Source organism: Oncorhynchus mykiss, chromosome 30, assembly GCF_057628025.1.
Source record: "Oncorhynchus mykiss isolate SJ-2025 chromosome 30, ASM5762802v1, whole genome shotgun sequence".
Classification (NCBI taxonomy): Eukaryota; Metazoa; Chordata; class Actinopteri; order Salmoniformes; family Salmonidae; genus Oncorhynchus; species Oncorhynchus mykiss.
The window spans coordinates 27,338,541-27,358,793 of NC_143051.1; the positions used below are offsets into that span (position 1 = coordinate 27,338,541).

General features: G+C 41.6%; 1 protein-coding gene and 1 long non-coding RNA gene across 3 annotated transcripts in view; one reads left to right on the forward strand and one right to left on the reverse strand.

The window, feature by feature from the left end:
- Positions 1-20,253, forward strand: part of LOC149970246 (uncharacterized) — a 246,874-nt gene that overhangs the window by 70,876 nt on the left and 155,745 nt on the right. The gene's annotated exons all lie outside the window — the stretch shown is intronic.
- Positions 6,432-20,253, reverse strand: part of LOC110489416 (KH domain-containing, RNA-binding, signal transduction-associated protein 3) — a 153,247-nt gene continuing 139,425 nt past the window's right edge. Inside the window, exons 8-9 of one of the 2 annotated variants that reach the window (XM_036971446.2) lie at positions 10,294-10,352; positions 6,432-7,381 (exon numbers count right to left, since the gene is read on the reverse strand). In XM_036971446.2, coding sequence (XP_036827341.1) covers positions 7,287-7,381; positions 10,294-10,352 — 154 coding nt within the window. In that variant the 3' untranslated portion in view covers positions 6,432-7,286. The remainder of the gene's footprint in view (positions 7,382-10,293; positions 10,353-20,253) is intronic. The other variant, XM_036971447.2, reaches the window with a different exon arrangement.

Below are 20,253 nucleotides of genomic sequence, written 5' to 3' on the forward strand. Positions count from 1 at the left end.
AAGGAAAAGTGTGATACAGGTCTCCTGTCTGTCTCCAGAGGAGAAGTGTGGTACAGGTCTCCTGTCTGTCTCCTGGGGAGAAGTGTGATACAGGTCTCCTGTCTGTCTCTACAGAGGGGAAGTGTGATACAGGTCTCCTGCCTGTCTCCAGAGGGGAAGTGTAAAACAGGTCTCCGGTCTGTCTCTCTGGAGGAGAAGTGTGATACAGGTCTCCTGTCTGTCTCCAGAGGAGAAGTGTGATACAGGTCTCCTGTCTGTCTCTCTGGAGGAGAAGTGTGATACAGGTCTCCTGTATGTCTTTCTGGAGGAGAAGTGTGATACAGGTCTCCTGTCTGTCTCTCTGGAGGAGAAGTGTGATACAGATCTCCTGTCTGTCTCCAGAGGAGAAGTGTGACACAGGTCTCCTGCCTGTCTCCAGAGGAGAAGTGTGATGCAGGTCAACTGCCTGTCTCCAGAGGAGAAGTGTGACACAGGTCTCCTGCCTGTCTCCAGAGGAGAAGTGTGATACAGGTCTCCTGCCTGTCTCCAGAGGAGAAGTGTGACACAGGTCTCATGCCTGTCTCCAGAGGAGGAGTGCGATACAGGTCTACAGTCTGTCTCCAGAGGGGAAGTGTGATACAGGTCTCCTGCCTGTCTCTACAGAGGGGAAGTGTGATACAGGTCTCCTGTCTCTCTCTGGAGGAGAAGTGTGATACAGGTCTCCTGTCTGTCTCTCTGGAGGATAAGTGTGATCCAGGTCTCCTGTCTGTCTCTCTGAAGGAGAAGTGTGATACAGGTCTCCTGTCTCTCTACAGAGGAGAAGTGTGATACAGGTCTCCTGTCTGTCTCCAGAGGAGAAGTGTGATACAGGTCTCCTGTCTGTCTCTACAGAGGGGAAGTGTGATACAGGTCTCCTGCCTGTCTCCAGAGGGGAAGTGTAATACAGGTATCCTGTCTGTCTCTCAAGGGAGAAGTGTGATACAGTTCTCCTGTCTGTCTCTCTGGAGGAGAAGTGTGATACAGGTCTCCCGTCTGTCTCTCTGGAGGAGAAGTGTGATACAGGTCTCCTACCTGTGGTTCAAGCAGCTGCATGGGAGAAGTGTGAGGCTGGAGTGCTGTCTCTCTCTCACTCTTAAAGCAGGGAGAAGTGTTATACAGGTTAATTGTCTCTCTCTATAAAAGCTGGGAGAAGTGTGATGCCGGTCTGCTGTGTCTACGGGACAAGAGTGAGGAAGTGTGATCTACACATTAGCCTGTTCCCTTTACAGTTCCTCTACAGGTGGCTCTGCTACGACATCCCCGGAAAGAAATGAAATGTTCAGTGTTTGGTCTGTAGATAGATCAGAGATCCACACGGAAGTTTCTTAATCTGGTTTCTTCGGCTGGGAGATGTGTTCTCCTTTCCTTTTAAAGACCAAATCGGGGCATTTCTTTCATGTGGTCCTGCCATGTGATTCCTCTGAGAGCTGTCTGGAAGCCACATCTTAGAGTCATGTCATTCGAGCGATGTTTTGTTTCAACCTAAAAGGATACAAAAAGCTATTATAAGCAGCTTAAACGAACACAAAAACAACAACGACAATATTATCAACAACAACAACAAGCTCTTTAATCACTTTTAAGATATTGTCATTGTGGACTAAAAGAGCCCGGCTGCTCTTTGAAGTTTAATGGATTTTTGTCAAAACTAATCAATAAGTCATTATCTCTATGTGTGTTGATGATGGAGAGGAGATGAGAACCCCGCCAGCGCTCAGCTCGCTATCCTTTTCATATGTCTCCAGCTGGAAGGGCCTATAGAGGTTGATTCTGATGGCACGGGGCCCACGCCTGCACAGAGCTGAACTCCTCTGTATACTAATCACACAGACACAAAGGGTGGCAGCGGCTCCGCCTGGCACACACAACCAGGGGGATTGTGGGCCGGTAAAAAAGGGAGGATTATGGTGTGTGCTCTGTTGAGACGTCCAGGATTTCTCCCCAGTCTGGAGACTATCCCAGAGGAACAGCTTTCCTGTGCCACAGTAACATGGGTTTACCATGTTTAACACAAGGTGGTAACAAGCCCTTCAGCCATGTTCCACGGCTGCTTAGAGGCACCACGATATGTTGAGCTCATAATAGGAGGATCCATAATAGGATCTGTGTGGCCACATCCAAACGAGTACCCTATTCATACCCCTTGACTTATTCCACATTTTGTTGTGTTATAGCCGGGATTCAAAATGTATTAAATTGTTGTTTTTTCTCTCACCCATCCACGCACAATAGTCCATAATGGCAAAGTGAAAACCTGTTTTTAGAAATTTTTCCAAATCTATTGAAAATCAATATCTTCTTTACATAAGTATTCACACCCCTGAGTCGATACATGTTAGAATCACCTTTGGCAGTCATTACAGCTCAGAGTCTTTCTGGGTAAGTCTCTAAGAGCTTAATATTTGATTTTTTACATTTATTCTTCAAGCTCTGTCAAGTTGCTTGCTGATCATTGCTAGACAGCCATTTTCAAGTCAATTTATGTCAAAATTGTAGCTTAGCCACTCTGGAACATTCAATGTCGTCTTGTTAAGCAACTCCAGGGTATATTTGTCCTTGTGTTTTAGGTTATTGTCCTGCTGAAAGGTTAATTTCTATCACACTGTCTATTGGAAAGCAGACTGAACCAGGTTTTCCTCTAACATTTTGCTTGTGCTTAGCTCTATTCCATTACATTTTATCCTAAACAACTCCCTAGTTCTTGCCGATGACAAGCAAACCTATGCTGCAGCCACCACAAAGATTGAAGAGTGATACTCAGTGATGTGATGTGTTGAATTTGCCCCAAATATAACGCTTTGTATTCGGGACATTTCTTTGGTAAATTTTTTTGCAGTTTTACTTTAGTGCCTTATTGTAAACAGGATGCATTTCTGTATTCTGTACAGGCTTCCTTCTTTTCACTCTGTCTTTTCGGTTAGTATTGTGGAGTAACTACAATGTTGTTGATCCATCCTCTGTTTTCTCCTATCACAGCCATTAAACTCTGTAACTTTTTAAAGTCACCATTGGCCTCATGGTGAAATCCCTGAAGGGTTTCCTTCCTCTCTAGCAAACCGAGTTAGTAAGGACGTCTTTATCATTGTAGTGACTGGGTGTATTGATACACCATCAAAAGTGTAATTAATAACTTCACCATGCTTTTTTACGAAGCATTAGAAAACCTCTCTGGTCTTTATGGTTGAATCTGTGTTTGAAATTCACTGCTTGAACTAGGGACCTTACAGATACTTGTATGTGTGGGGTGCGGAGATGAGGTAGTCATTCATAAATCATGTTAAACACGATTATTGCACGCAGAGTGAGTCCATGAAAATTATTATGCGATTTGTTAACTCTCTGGGATAGGGGGTGGTATTTTCATGTCCGGATGAAAAGCGTGCCCAAAGTAAACTGCCTGCTACTCAGGCCCAGAAGCTAGGATATGCATATAATTAGTAGATTTGAATAGAAAACACTCTGAAACTGTGTGAATGAGTATAACAGTGAATATAACAGAACTGATTTGGCAGGCGAAACACCGAGCACAATCCATCCAGGGAAATTTTTTTTGAGGTCAATCTGTTTTCCATTGGTTTCCTATGGCAAGCCCGTTTTAATATAAATGGGCTTGCAGTTCCTATAGCTTCCACTAGATGTCAACAGTCTTTATAAATTGGTTGATGTTTTTATTTTGAGAAATTAAGAAGTAGCGTTTCCTTTCTGGGTGTATAGCCAAGTGTACTCAGTTGTTTGGGGCGCGTGACCTGAAGCTCGCTCCACTTTCATTTTATCAGCTATTAAACGCAGTTTATCCCGTCTTAAATTTGATCGATTATTTATATTTTAAAATACTTAAAGTTGGATTAGGAAAGTTGTTTGAAATGTTTGGACAAAATTTACAGGTAATTTATTAGATGTTTTGTAGTCATGCTGGGCGAGTTGGAACCGGTGTTTTTCTGAATCAAACGCGCCAAATAAATTCACATTTTGGGGATATAACGATGGAATTAATCGAAAAAAAGGACCATTCGTGATGTTTATGGGACAGGCATGAATTATATCGTTATTTCTGAGTTTTGTATTGCGCCTGGCGGGTTGAAATATGATAGTCATGTGTTTGTTTGATGGGATGCTGTCCTCAGATAATCGCATGGTTTGCTTTCGCCATAAAGCCTTTTTTAAATCAGACACTGTGGCTAGATTATCAAGAAGTTAAGCTTTAATTTTTTAATTTGGTGTATTGCACTTGTGAATGTATGAAAGTTAAATATTTCTAATATATTTTTTTGAATTTGGCGCTCTGCCATTTCACCGCATTTCACCGGATCCCGCTAACGGGATTTGATCCATAAGAAGTTTTTAAGCACATTTTTACTCCTGAACATATTTAGGTGTCACGCTCGTCATAATGATTGGACCAAGGAGCAGCGTGCGTAGAGTTCCACATATTTTTAATAAATCGAAACTCATAAAACAAAAACAATAAAGCAGAAACTAAACGTGACGCTACTGGTGTGCACACAGGGACCTATCTGTAGACAAGATCCCACAAACACAATGGGGAAAAATATGATCCCCAATCAGAGACAACAATAAACAGCTGCCTCTGATTGGGAACCATATCAGACCACCATAGAAATACAATTCACCTAGATGACCCACCCTAGTCACTATCATGCCCCAACTAACATAGAGAATAAACAGCATTCCCTGGTCAGGGAAAGCTTGCCATTAGGCTTGCCATATCAAAGGAGTTGAATACTTATTGACGCAATACATTACAGCTCTTCATTTTAACTTCATTTGTACAAAATTCTAAGAACTTAATTCCACTTTAACATTATGGGGTATTGTGTGTAGGCCAGTGACACAATCTAACTATAATACATTTTAAATTCAGGCTGTAACACAACAACATGTGGGGTATGAATAATTTCTGAAGGCACTGTAGTAGACTACTTTTGACCAGGGCCCATGTGGTTCTGGTCAAAAGTAGTGCACTATAGCTTTTTAATCTTGGCTAATACTGTATTTGTAACAAAAGCGCCCTGGTTATGTTGATTTAAAAGAGGAGAATTATCCGAAGAATAGCGTGGGTTGCAACTCACCTTCAGAGCTTGGGGGTGTTCGGACCGTGGGCTCTGGCACCAGCCTAAAATAAAGGAAATAACATGATTGATTACAATAATAAAGGTACAGAAAGAAAACAAACTACTGCAATTTAAAGTGATCCAGAACAATTATTTTAGTACGGTTAAAGAGTCATTCATTTTACTTACAATACAACATATTTTATCTAAGTCTTATAATACACTTATTGCACACCAAACTTTCTAGAAATATTACAGCTATTTATATTCTTTTTTTTTTATGTTTATATCGAAGTCTAATTAATCCCCAGTGTTGACTTTTAAACCCCTTCAAGATTAAGAAAGACTTAATAAAGAACAACATATTAAAGTTCATTTTGGTTTTAGTGCTTTATATTTGTCAGTCTACGTTAGGGTGAGGTTAGGTTGGTTTGATTACCTTGTGGAACGGATGGACGGAGGTCTTTTAAAACAGCTACTGTCTGTCTGCCGTCCTCTCAGTGCGGAGGTCAGCTGGGGTTCAGAGGTCAGGGGTCATTTAGAGTCTCTCTAACGGAGGGGCATGGCCAAAGGGCAGGGGCCACATGGGTCTTTATAGACTGAGAGATAGAGGGCCACACCACCAGAGGGGAACACAGGGAGTAAAACAACAACAGAAACGATTTCCCCTCCATACAAATTCCATACAATTGTGTGAAAGCCATTGCTTACATCCAGTAGAAAAGTTATGAACAGTCCCTAGGAGTTTCTCCTGGTGTCACTGCTTGTCGTCATTAAAATGTAATAGCACTGTCTATTATAAGATACTCAAAGTGACTCATTGTCAGATAGGCAAGAGAGACAATACAGGTGCCGATGCCATTGTTACTGTATATGTTAGTGTACTGTACTGTTACCTATGCTGTAACACAATCCGTTTTATTAAGAGATAACATATGACAAAACACACAACATCAAAGACTTAAATCTGTGATTGACATTGTATCAAAACCATTCCCTACAAAACATTACCTGAATTGTAAAATACAAGTATGCGACACAGTTCTTACAAAAATGCTGTTGTTTTTGTTGCTGGCATACAGTTTTAAGATTTTTCATATAAATAACGTTAACTTTTATGCGGTTTGACATGTTATGATATTATTCAGACGCTAATTCTTGATCAACATGGTCTCGCTCAGGAGTCTATACATTCATTACGGTACATAAAAACCTGTATTAGAGTGAGCACTTCAATATTATCATCAGCATCATTCTTTCCAATGTTAGTTTTGTTAGTTTAGATTATAGTGTTTTTCTATTTAGCTATGTAAATACAGAATTAGGCTCTTGAACACAAACTTACTTCTTTCAAAAAGTTTATTGAGCATCAACCAAGAAGAAAAATGTAAAGGGCCTACATAAGCAGAGAAGGTTGATATGCTAATACACTATTTCTGCTCCCAGACCAATTCTACATGGTTTAACGTCTCAAGAAACGGATTTTTACATTGTCTGAAAGCATTTCAGGTTTTTAAACCACTAAAAAAATTATAGATTGGAATTAATTATTAAGAGCTTTACATAAAATGTTTTGTAGCTCTTGAGTCTTTTTTAATTATTTTTTTACTGAAGATTTTTACACAAAAAAAAGAGAAGAGAATGGCCTGTGAATGTAGATTGATTAAAGGGGGGAATTAAACAGAAACACACACGTCTACACACGTTTTAAGATAGGAATAAAACAGCTGACACTATCCACAATGATTCCACACCATGCTTGTATAAGCCCTTTAACACTAGAGAACTATCATTTACAAAAGGAGATCAAACAACAATATGTATTTCAGGATCGTTCTGTTTTCTGATTGGAAAGGTTTCATTTACAAGGGACACAATTGACCAATCACCCCCGGGAAAAAAATATCTACAATACTTCACCTCTCTACAACTAAATCACTAACATATTAAAGTGACCAATCCCTCTATAACCAGGTCCATAGTATTTAGATATCTACTTGTTTAGGAGTGGGTAGATGGACTAAAATATACACATTATTCTGGTGAAAACAGTCTTGATATGATACCAGGTTTTTTCTGTTTTTAAAACCCACATTTACGATTGAGTGTTTTTATTCTAAAAAGGGAGCGTCCGTATAAAATCCATTACTTGATGACACGTCCGTGAGGGATTGTGCAGGTTGTTGCATAATCAGTTCAATATCTGGAGTAGGGCGTCTCTCTGTACACTCCCTTGGTCGTCCGTGCAGCTGGCACCTTGCCGCGATTAGTTGTCCACTCCTCCTGACCTGCTTTATAGGGAAACAACAGTGAGAAACACTTCTACACACACACACTTTTGTGTAACTCAGATGTTTATGTCATTTTTACCCTGACGTCAAGAGGTTATTGGACAAAATGGTTTTATATGTTCCTTAGCCTGGAACTGAGGTAAGCATTCAGCTATCATACTTTAATCAGGTATCAATCCAGTCAAAAATAGTTAAATTATGTCAAGGTTCTGTCTTCATCAGTGAACACAAATCAAGCATCATGGACTTTCTGGTCACAAAATCCTTTGAGAGTCTGATGTTGATATGGCTTATCCAACTGGAACAACAGAAGACTCCCACAGCCTCTGTAGTTCAAACAAAAAATCCACCGAGAAGCTTGTCATTCACCTAGAAGGATGCATTTAGATAATTGAAACAGAAGATCAAATAGCTACTTGAAAAGAGCCAGTGTAGTGGATCCTAGCAAAAGGGCACAATAACCATTAGCCCAAATCAGACCTCATTCAGCCCCTCTGCTGTCTATGTGCCAAGTGCCTGCTGCATCGATGGCAGCCTTTGTGTGATCTCTAGCCAGCAGAGTCTCATCCCCGGAGCAGAGCAGAGGCTCACAAAGAACAGTTTTTTCCCTGACATGGTCTCTGCTGGCAGCCCATAACCAATGGTTTCTAATTAAACCTGTCACCGTTTCTCTGGCACTCACTTTAGAGAGACAGTGACCAAGGTAACCTTGTGTTTAGAGATCAGCTATGTACCATCAACTCTGTTTATCATTTAAACAGCCCCTTCCTTTGAACTGTCAAACACCTCTTTATTTTGACCTGTTAGAAAGCATTTAGTGTGGCGCTGTTACCCGCTGTGTGTGTCTGTGTGTGTCAGTGTGTGTCTGTGTGTGCTTTGGAGGTTAGTTCTTTACACTTTTACACCAGAGTTTACACCAGAAACTTTACACCAGAGTTTACACCAGAAACTTTACACCAGAGTTTACACCAGAAACTTTACACCAGAGTTTACACCAGAAACTTTACACCAGAGTTTACACCATAAACTTTACACCAGAGTTTACACCAGCAACTTTACACCAGAGTTTACACCAGAAACTTTACACCAGAGTTTACACCAGAAACTTTACACCAGAGGTGTAACACAATGGTGTTCGGTTACAAGCCCAAAGCTCTTACAGGCTCCTAGGCTACCTGCCCTATGTTATGGTCAATTACAAAGTTATCATGGATCAAAGAACATATACTGTAAGTCCTTCATGTTGCAGATAGTGTCTCAGTCTGGTGACAACTGTATACATTTACTGTGAAATGCTGTAAGAGTTGACATCTGCCAAAGCAAGAGGAGACCTGGGTAATGAGGTGACATTAACGGCTCAGTGACTGAAACAGGAACCAAACAGTGCTCAAGTCATTACAACAGAAAATAAAACTATGGTTAAAGCTATATTAGAAAACCAGACGTCAAGGCATATCAGTTACTCTATCACTCATGGTTTAAGTACGAATACAGTCGAGGGATTGTGTAGACGTAGCCATGCCTCGCTTTATAGAATTACTGTGTCTTTATCAGACATCCCCCAACCTTTATAATAACAGAATTGTATTTGACATTGTCAGAAAAATGAGCACTGTCCAATGGAGTTGCGTAAAAGAGGTCTAATTCAGTTGTGAAACAGAATAATCATTCAGCAATTATTTTACCATTATATTGACAAAGAACATGCCTCATGTTATCCCATCACCTGGCACCCTGAATAATACTAATGATACGTCTACAACAAATGTGTCCCAAAAATGTATGTGGCGCCTACTCAGGGAAATTACATTGCACGTGGGTTCGAAAACCCTTAGAGTCAACTGACGCACCGGTGCGTCAATCTAAATAACATAAGAAAAAAATCCCCTTCAAAATCCGGCAGTTTAAACTAAAGATATCCGTCTCAATCTACCGCATCTGCTGATATAGCAGATCCACATCTGCAGTGAAAGGTGGCAGAGCTGTGTTTGCCCATGAAACATCTGGAACACAGGTCTTCTCACAAAAACATCAGTCGCTTCCGAACTGGTTCACCTACCTATTTGGACCTCTCTATGGAAAGGCTAGACTCTCACCAACACAGTGGTATTTCGCTCTACAACCCCCATAAGTGTCAGGAGACTTGTCTGAAGAAGATACAGTCTATGTGCCAACTTCTGTTTGTAGCGTCCGAACCGTTTGGGCTACAAACTAATGTAAACCCACTGTGGAAAAGGGGAGATTCTCAGAAACACAATGGTGTTCTACATTTTGCTTCATGACCCCCACAAGTGTCACGGGACTCGTCTGAAGGTAACAGGCACCGGTTAAAAAAAATGAATGAAGATGAAGATAGTTTTGTGCCTACCCAAAAAGAGGTTAAATATGTGTAATAATATATATATATATATTATTTTCTTATATCTCCTAGCTATAGGACAAACACTTCACTTCATTAACACTTATCATGTGTTTTTCAGTGCATTTACAACATGTTATTCAGTGTGTTTCTCTGGGTTATGGTAGTGTAATGAAACAGCAGGGAGCAGGTTTCGAACCCTCAACCTTCGAGCCTGAGGTCCGGCGCGCTATCGACTGTGCCGCAAAAGCATGCTCGTGCGGCAGAGTCGATTTCCGCGCTTATAAATCCAGGATCGTTACACTACTCCCTCCTTTCTTATAAACCCAGGGTAGTTTTATACCTAAAGGGGTCCAAAAATTCAAAATCAAATAGCTAAATGAGCCATAATGTGACCATCTTTAAACAATTCCAGATGTCAGCTAAGAACCCCCCCCCCCCCCCCTTTTAAGAATTAACAGCATTCAAACTGCTGACGAACAAAGAACCACATTGAACAAGACAGTATTCATTTCAACAACATTTTATGTTAATAAAGGAGTTAGTAACTCACCATATGACTCGTATGATTCCTCACCATTATCGTGTCCGTACTCATAATAATCGTCTGAGCTGTGTAAGGAAAGAAAGAGGAGATATGCATCAGAATCGCTTTTTAACAATAAAATGACACGCCCGGCCCTTTTCTTCATAGAGAACAATAGAGGTTGCGGTTTCTACAACACACAGGCATCAAATCATTACCTGGAATGTGAATGACAATAACTGTTCGGGAAAGTGAAGTAATGTCAACGTGAGAAAATGATGTGCAGAATTGATGTACCGTTCCGCAGTATGTAATCATAAAGATATACTCTACATGGCATTACAAACATACGGAAAAAAGTTCACACAGAATGTTTCTTTCATAACTATGCCTTCCCTCTCTTAGAGGATGGCTGTGTCCATCCCCCCCCCATATCCTGTCCCATAACAGAGGATATGGAGATATACTGTATATGAGAGATGGCACCTGTAATGAAAAATAAAACGGCTGTCTTGAATTGTGGTTCATTTCTTTGCTATTCTTTATTTATTTCTCAGCGGTGCCCGTTGACTTGCTGACAGAACAATCGTGTGCTGGCATCATTCAGCATCAGACCTATCATTCAGACCCAGAAAGGTAATTCATCATAAAGCTGCCATAGAGCCGACACTGGCGGCCCATCACAGCTGAGTCCCCCCCCCCCCCCCCCCCTTCCCACCCCCAGCCATTATCACCTTGGCTGATAATGGAGAACAGCAGAACCAAACAAAAATGGCCCCAGCCATTATCACCTTAGCTGCTGTAGGTTCATCTACCTCAGTCGATCTATAAACACACAGCCTCTTAGCTTTACAATTGTAATGCTATACCCCTGAAAGAGGAGAAATATGAGAACTGATTCACACTGACACGCAGCATCTGTTCAGTCAGTTGTAATGATGAATTGCATATCATCAACTCGTAACATAGATATCTCATCTCTTTGTATTCCAAGGCATTACTAATCAAGCTCTGCACAAACAGACATCAATGGCGCACACAGATGATCGTATTATCACATTCACATTAATTATTAGAATATTACTTACAATTCTGTATTAATATCAGTGATGGGGCGGCAGGTAGCCTAGTTGTTAGAGTGTTGGGCCAGCCAGTAACCGAAAAGTTGCTAGATCAAATCCCCGAGCTGGCAAGGCAAAAATCTGTTGTTCTGCCCCTGAACAAGGCAGTTAGCCCACTGTTCCTAGGCCGTCATTGTAAATAAGAATTTGTTCATATCTGACTTGCCTAGTTAAAATAAGGTTAAAAAAAACTGTAGTGGTAAAAAAAAGTAGGTAATGGGTAAGCTATCAACTCCAGTGGGTGATGAAGATAAGAACAAACAACCACCAATATGTATGAACTGTATAATTTGCATTATGATGGTATTTTAATGTAATTCTATATGGAAGATAGGAGATGTTCATATTGAAACATATCTTATTTTTTTTGTTCCTTACTTGGTTGATGAGAAAGTTATTATGAGAACTTAGTAGCCTATTTTTTGCTCCTGCTGAGGTAAGCTCCGAATAACGATAGCTTCCTACTTCATCCCTCTAGCTGGCTAAGTAATATTAGCCAGAGCCCTTCATAAGTCTCTGCCGCCAGCTAGCCTACTTGAGCCGACTTCCTCGACCTGTGCCGCGAGAGGGCAGAGCTAGCCACTTGAGAGAGTGGTGAATGTGCTGCTAAAAAGGCAAATCCGGGAGGCAGATACGGGGAACGCAGTGGAACATAACAAACAAACCCCTGTTCATGATTCCACTCGTTCGCAAAGATGCAGGCGAACTCAGTCAGATCAAGAATATACGTTTTGATCAATGCTGGGAGCAATATTTAGATTAAATAGATTTTCTTTATTGTGTACAAAATATATATTAGTGTTACTACAGTACAATAGGTCTATGACAGGGTCACTTCTCCTCTCCTCTCTTTGGCTTAGTGCTGGAGGTGACACTACAGGCCCATATATACAACAGATCAACACAGAAGGTTGACGTTTATGATTTTCTCATTTCAAAGCACTTAATCATTATTAAACTTTGATTGACAGCATGTTCTTTTGGGGGTGGGACTTAAAGACACAAGCTGACATGAACAATTGAAAATCATGTAAGGGGACAGAGGGGGAAAAACGTCCATTGTTGTGGATCTATAAACGTCTGCTTGAGACATTGTCCAGAGAAGGCATTCATGTTGGGTTTCTTCCCCGGGGAGATCATTGACTTGGCATGAAGATTGCATTGCTCACACAGCTCATGACTCAACCAGTGAACAATAACAGCAGAAACAAAGGCAGCCTTTTTCCTCTTATCCAAACTGGATCCCTGCTAAGATGTGAGTGATTATTTATGCTCTGTGTCCACAAAGAGAAGCCAGACGTTGTTATTCAGAGTGTGATGTTTTCCAATCAACCCTCACAGCAGAGGTACCACTGTGAGACTTTCACTGGTGTCCAGCTGCTAATATATACCTGACACCACTCATCATGGCTTTAGAGAGAAAACCAGAGAAAGAGAGAGAGTGTGAGAGAGAGAGATAGAGGGAGAAAGAGAGCGAGAGAGAGAGTGAGTGTGATAAATATATATAGAGAGAGTAACAGAGAGAGAGAAAAGGAGAGGGAGAAGGAGAGAGAGAGCAAGAGAGAGAAAGAGATGCAACAAATGAATGCATGTTCTCTCTTTCCGTGTCTTGTACACTGTGAAACACCTGACAGGGTTTGTGGTAATTTGATTTCACACCATGTCTCAACACTGGGGTGTATTCTTCCCTGAGCGGAACCCCTCTGAATACACACTCAACTACAAACCGTTCTGCTAAAACGCCCTGGGAAGCTGAGGGGCTAAACAGGCGTCTCATCCTTCCTGTTGGTGTAAAGCTAAAGCCTACGAGGACCAATAACGGCAGTTAGGTCCTCAGAGAGCTGCCAAGTTAAAGCTTTCCCCCTTTAAAGCGACGAGAGGAGGACTCCCAAAGCTGTTAGGCACTTCTAATTTCTGGGATGACATTTTGTCAATATCCTCACACCTTTTCTCCTCTATTACCCTGGTCTGGTCAGTGAGTCCTCAGGCCTCAGGTATGTCCTGAAGGGCAACGATCCAGGTGAAACTAACTGCCCATATGCCCTTCAAGTAAAATACAGGCTGCATCCCAAATGGCACAGTCAAATGCCTCATAGCACTTTTATAGTGGCCCTTTGTAGCTCAGTTGGTAGAACGGTAGCATAGTGGTTTCAATTCCTGGGACTACCCATACATGAAATGTATGTGCGCATGACTGTAATTTGCTTTGGATAAAAGTGATTGCTAAATCACACGTATTAGAAACCATCCATCAACACTTTATAAATAGTCACTAATGGAGTAAACACGATGCTGGGAACGAGTCAGGGACTGAAACAATCCCGACGTACCCAACTGAATTCATTTTTTGTTGTTGTTTTAATCACAAGCAAACTCTGTAAACATTCCTTAACAGCTAATGATAGAGCAGAGCAAGGAGAAACCCAGAGCAATCTGTCTTAAAGTGCTGGCTGGCCTTGACCTTGATAAATGAACACCCATAGCGCCCATTAGCTAACCCTGTCTCGTGATCAGGAATGAGGGACTCTGACTCCAGACCTGCTCGTCCACAAGTATACCTACTGCCTGGCTCTCAGTTTTACAGATATGTCTATAAATGGCTGATCTTAAGGAGTGATTTTGCCGTTTGCGCCGCCACTAAACATATGGTGGTGTTACATCTGAATGATGTAGTACACGTCCCTGGTGGACTTTGCTTTCTTACACAGCCATTACTCTTCTGTTGCTCTGTGATAAACCTGCAGAGATATGCTAGGACATTTAGAGAGGATCCAGAGGTACTGAGAAGAACAATCTATAATCAGCAGTCATATCCAGAGGAGAGAAGACACTAAATATTTCATAGGTTTTCCAAAGCAAGAGGAAGACCATTCAACAGCATATTCAACAGGGTTTCCTCATACATTTCATGCAAATATAAGGGGCATTTTGATAGCAAGATAACTTAATTCCTGTTGGGGTGGCAGGTAGCCTAGTGGTTAGAGCATTCGGCCAATACCCGGAAGGTTGCTGGATTAAATCCCCGAGTTGACAAGGTATAAATCTGTTGTTCTTCCCCTGAATTAGGCAATTAACCCACTGTTCCCTGGTTGGCCGTCATTGTAAAGAAGAATTTGTTCTTAACTGACTTGCCTAGTTATATAAATAAAAATATTGACACATTTTAGAGTGGGTACAGTATGTATTTTGTATTTCATGGATTAAGGCTCTGGAAAATACAGCAAAATGACCAAAAAAGACAAAAATAGATCAAATATAACACAAAAGGAACTGGACTTGGGAGAATGTGTCCTGTATATTATCCAAAAAGAGGTGGGTGTAATTGAAATTGAAAACTCCCTCAGGAAAATGCTGTTGATTGCTTGTCTCAGCAGCTGATTGCGAAGGCAATCTGCACTGTTGGACCCTTGCTGCGCTGTTACAAAGACGGACTGAATGGTAAACGTCATGGATTTACATAATGTGTGACTATAATCATCTGCTTTGTCTGAATTTGACCCCCCCATGGTAATCAACTTATCGATGGTCAATCAATGTTCAGCAGTCAGGCCTACTGCATTTAAAGTCACCTCAGGTTCAGATTGTCTTGGTGAACGGATGGGGAGGTGACTGCAATGTTAATATAGCCCAAGCATGTAGACTGAGGTCGCATCCCAAATGGCATGCTATATGACACCCTATGGCACCCAATAGTGTATTACTTTTGACTAGGGTGCATAGGGCTCTGGTCAAAATAAGTGCATTATATAGAGAATAGGTTTCCATTTGGGATTCACCCTCAGTTCTTCATCATGTTCTCGGCTGTGCAATAAACTGGTATCATCCCGAGAGCGTCTGGAATCTCTCCAAGACAGCACCTGAGGCAGCAACAAAACAAAACACTTGTTTGGCCTTACAAGACTAAAATATCTCTAGTGTTGAAGCAAATTAGCCTGACAAAACTAAAATATCTCTAGCACTGAAGCAAATTAGCCTGACAAGACTAAAATATCTCTAGTGTTGAAGCAAATTAGCCTGACAAGACTAAAATATCTCTAGCACTGAAGCAAATTAGCCTGACAAAACTAAAATATCTCTAGTGTTGAAGCAAATTAGCCTGACAAAACTAAAATATCTCTAGTGTTGAAGCAAATTAGCCTGACAAGACTAAAATATCTCTAGCACTGAAGCAAATTAGCCTGACAAAACTAAAATATCTCTAGTGTTGAAGCAAATTAGCCTGACAAGACTAAAATATCTCTAGCATCGAAGCAAATTAGCCTGACAAGACTAAAATATCTCTAGCATCGAAGCAAATTAGCCTGACAAAACTAAAATATCTCTAGTGTTGAAGCAAATTAGCCTGACAAAACTAAAATATCTCTAGTGTTGAAGCAAATTAGCCTGACAAGACTAAAATATCTCTAGTGTTGAAGCAAATTAGCCTGACAAAACTAAAATATCTCTAGTGTTGAAGCAAATTAGCCTGACAAGACTAAAATATCTCTAGCATCGAAGCAAATTAGCCTGACAAGACTAAAATATCTCTAGCATCGAAGCAAATTAGCCTGACAAAACTAAAATATCTCTAGTGTTGAAGCAAATTAGCCTGACAAGACTAAAATATCTCTAGCATCGAAGCAAATTAGCCTGACAAGACTAAAATATCTCTAGCGTTGAAGCAAATTAGCCTGACAAAACTAAAATATCTCTAGCATCGAAGCAAATTAGCCTGACAAGACTAAAATATCTCTAGCGTTGAAGCAAATTAGCCTGACAAAACTAAAATATCTCTAGTGTTGAAGCAAATTAGGGCCAAAGACAGAAGTTGCTTGCCAAAAACAAAACATTACATACTGCTGAGAACTAAATTAGAACTATATTGAAATGATAAAATATGCAGGTAAAGTAATTATACGAAGTACCCATCTGAGAACTGCATGACCTCTGGTTCTTAGATAGAAATCAATACAATTCTGCTGAACTAATTTACTCTGTTGAACTAATGTACTGCAAATGTGTGCCAAGCCTGAAATACTTGGGAAAATACCAACATGTCACATATTTCCTAGGCCTAATCATGCCGAGAACTTGTAATAGTATAACTACTTGATTTCTTTACCCACTATTTAACTGGGCAAGTCAGTTAAGAACAAATTCTTATTTACAATGGCGGCCTACCCCGTCCAAACACAGACGATGCTGGGCCAATTGTGCGCCGCGCTATTGGAGTCCCAATCACAGCCGGATGTGATTCAGCCTGAATTCGAACCAGGGACTGTAGTGTTGCCTGTTGCACTGAGATGCAGTGCCTTAGACCGCTGCACCACTCAGGTACTTTACACAACTATATCCAAGATGGCGATGTCCCGTGTTAATGGTTTGTAAATAGTCTGTTTTTCATTTTTTTCGTCTATATTTTAATCTCACATTCCATCTACGAACTAAATATACTTTCATGCAACCCGCCTCAACCAATGTGGTACGGATCTGCTATTTTTTATACCTTATAACTGGAACCTCCATCGCGAGCTTGCCAGCAAACTAGTTACTAGCTACGAGTCATTGTTAGGCAATGCTAACAGTCTTCACCGTTAGCTCGGTCACCAGCCAGCTTAAGCTCAGATAATTTCCTGCCAGTCTGCACAGCGTGATATCAACTCAGAGCATATCAGACTGCCTTTCTCTACCACATCACCGCAAGCTCTGGACCATTACACTGGATCATTGCAGCTAGCTAGCTGCAACCTAGTGGCTATTGTTGGCTAACGCCTCTGTCCCGAAGCAAACCTTGAGCTTGCCTCAAGCTAAGCCCATCTCCCAGCCAGCCGATGGAGTATACCAGCTAATTCTTGGGCTACAATACCTCTTTTGCCAATTGGCCTGGACCCCTTTATTGTCGACACGGAGCCCCGCCGATCCATCATGACTGGTCTGCCGACGTAATCGTCCGATCTAGTTTCAACAGGCAATTCTGTTGCGATGTCGCCGAAGACCCATCTGCTATCCCCGGCCTGCTAGCTTTCTGACCTCTGTGTCTCCCGCTTGCCTAGCGTAGTAGCGACTACCGAACGGCTCTCTGACTCACCTATTGCTGCTCATTGGGGGCTATGATCACTCGGCTACACAGCTGATGCCTGCTGGACTGTTCATTAACACTGTACCTCGAACTCAGGTACTGTGTGTGCCTAACAGATCCTCTCTGCCCATTCATCGCCATTTACCCGTTGTTGTCTTAGCTCTCATTTGGGGAATTTCTCCCATTCTTCTCTGCAGATCCTCTCAAGCACTGTGAAGTTGGATGGGGATCGTTGGAACACAACTATTTTCAGGTCTCTCCAGAGATGTTCAATCGGGTTCAAGTCCGGGCTCGGCTGTCATGTGCCTTTTCCGTCTGGCCACTCCACCATAAAGGTCTGGTGGAGTGTTGCAGAAATAGTTGTCCTTCTGGAAGGTTCTCCCATCTCCACAGAGGAACTCTAAAGCTCTGTCAGTGTGACCATTGGGTTCTTGGTCACCTCCCTGACCAAGGCCCTTCTCCCCTGATCGCTCAGTTTGGCCGGGCGACCAACTCTAAGAAGAGTCTTGGTGGTTCCAAACTTCTTCCATTTAAGAATGATGGAGGCCACCATGTTCTTGGGGATCTTCAATGCTGCAGAATTTTTTTGGTACCCTTCCCCAGATCTGTACCTCGACACAATCCTTTCTCAGAGCTCTATGGACAATTCCTTCGACCTCATGGCTTGGTTTTTGCTCTGACATGCACTGTCATATGTGGGACCTTATATAGATAGGTGTGTGCCTTTCAAAATCATATCCAATCAATTGAATTTACCACAGGTGGACTCAAATCATGTTGTAGAAAAATCTCAAGGATGATCAATGGTAACAGGATGCACCTGAGCTCAATTTCGAGTCTCATAGCAAAGTGTCTGAATACTTATGTAAATAAGTTATTTCTGTTTTTTAATTTTAATACATTTGCGGGGATGTCTGAAGACCTGTTTTTGCTTTGTCATTATGGGGTATTGTGTGTATTTTTCTGAGGATTTTTTGTTTGTTTGGTCCATTTTGGAGTGGGGCTGTTCCGTGGCGGGATGTGGGAAAAGTCAAGGGGTCTGAGTGCGTTCCGAAGGTATTGTATCTGTAATCTGATTACAATATTTTTGCTGGTAACATAACTGATTACAGTAACAGTTCTTTGTAATCAGATTACATGTAACTGATGACATGTAATCACTTCCCAACCCTGGGAATATGAGTTGTGTTTCTCAGTGTGTGTCAATGCTTTCTGCCTTGCTCTGGTCGGTTGTTATGGGTTTTCCGAAATGTTTTGTCACACCACTAAATTGTTTCAGTGTGTATGTGTGTGTATACAGTATGTGTGTGTGAATATGTGTGTGTTTGTGTTCATACTCCCTGAGCAGTTACAGCTCATTGGGCTGCAGCGGATTCTCTCGTTCAATAAAAATGTTAAATATATATGAAAAAAAATACATCTGAAATTTCCATCCCCAGCTACAACATTTTCTGTCAAGACAGAACTGCCGTAGGGGGTGGAGTTGCAATCTACTGCAGAGATAGCCTGCAGAGTTCTGTTTCACTATCCAGGTCTGTGCCCAAAACGTTTGAGCTTCTACTTTTAATAATCAACCTTTCCAGAAATAAGTCTCTCACTGTTGCCGCTTGTTATAGACCCCCCTCAGGCACCAGCTGTGTCCTGGACACCATATGTGAATTGATTGCCCCCATCTATCTTCAGAGTTCGTACTGTTAAGTGACCTAAACTGGGATATGCTTAACACCCCGGCCGTCCTACAATCTAAGCTAGATGCCCTCAATCTCACACAAATTATCAAGGAACCCACTAGGTACAACCCTAAATCCGTAAACATGGGCGTCCTCATAGATATCATCATAGCCAACTTGCCCTCCAAATACACCTCTGCTGTCTTCAACCAGGATCTCAGCGATCACTGCCTCATTGCCTGCGTCCGTAATGGGTCCGCGGTCAAAAGACCACCCCTCATCACTGTCAAACGCTCCCTAAAATACTTCAGTGAGCAGGCCTTTCTAATCGACCTGGCCCGGGTATCCTAGAAGGATATTGACCTCAACACGTCAGTAGAGGATGCCCGGTTATTCTTTAAAAGTGCTTCCTCACCATCTTAAATAAGCATACCTCATTCAGAAATGTAGAACAAAGAACAGATATAGCCCCTGGTTCAATCCTGACTTGACTGCCCTTGACCAGCACAAAAATGTCCTGTGGCATACTGCATTAGGATCGAATAGCCCCCGCGATATGCAACAATTCATGGAAGTCAGGAACCAATATACAGAGTCAGTTAGGAAACCAAAGGCTAGCTTTTTCAAACAGAAATTTGCATTCTGCAGCATTAATTCCAAAAAGTTTTGAGACACTGTGAAGTCAATGGAGAATAAGAGCACCTCCTCCCAGCTGCCCACTGCACTAAGGCTAGGAAACACTGTCACCACCGATAAATCTACGATAATCAAGAATTTCAATGAGCATTTTTCAACGGCCGGCCATGCATTCCAGCTGGCTACCCCTACCCCAACCAACAGCTCTGTATCCCCCCACAGCAACTTTCCCAAGACCCCCTCCCCGTTTCTCCTTCACCCAAATCCAGAAAGTTTATGTTCTGAAAGAGCTGCAAAGTCTGGACCCCTACAATTCAGCTGGGCTAGACAATCTGTACCCTCTCTTTCTAAAATTATCCGCCGCAAATGTTGCAACGCGTATTACTAGCCTGTTCAACCTCTCTTTCGTATTGTCTGAGATCCCTAAAGATTGGAAATCTGCTGCAGTCATCCCTCTCTTCAAAGGGTGAGACACTCTAGACCCAAACTGTTACACACCTAT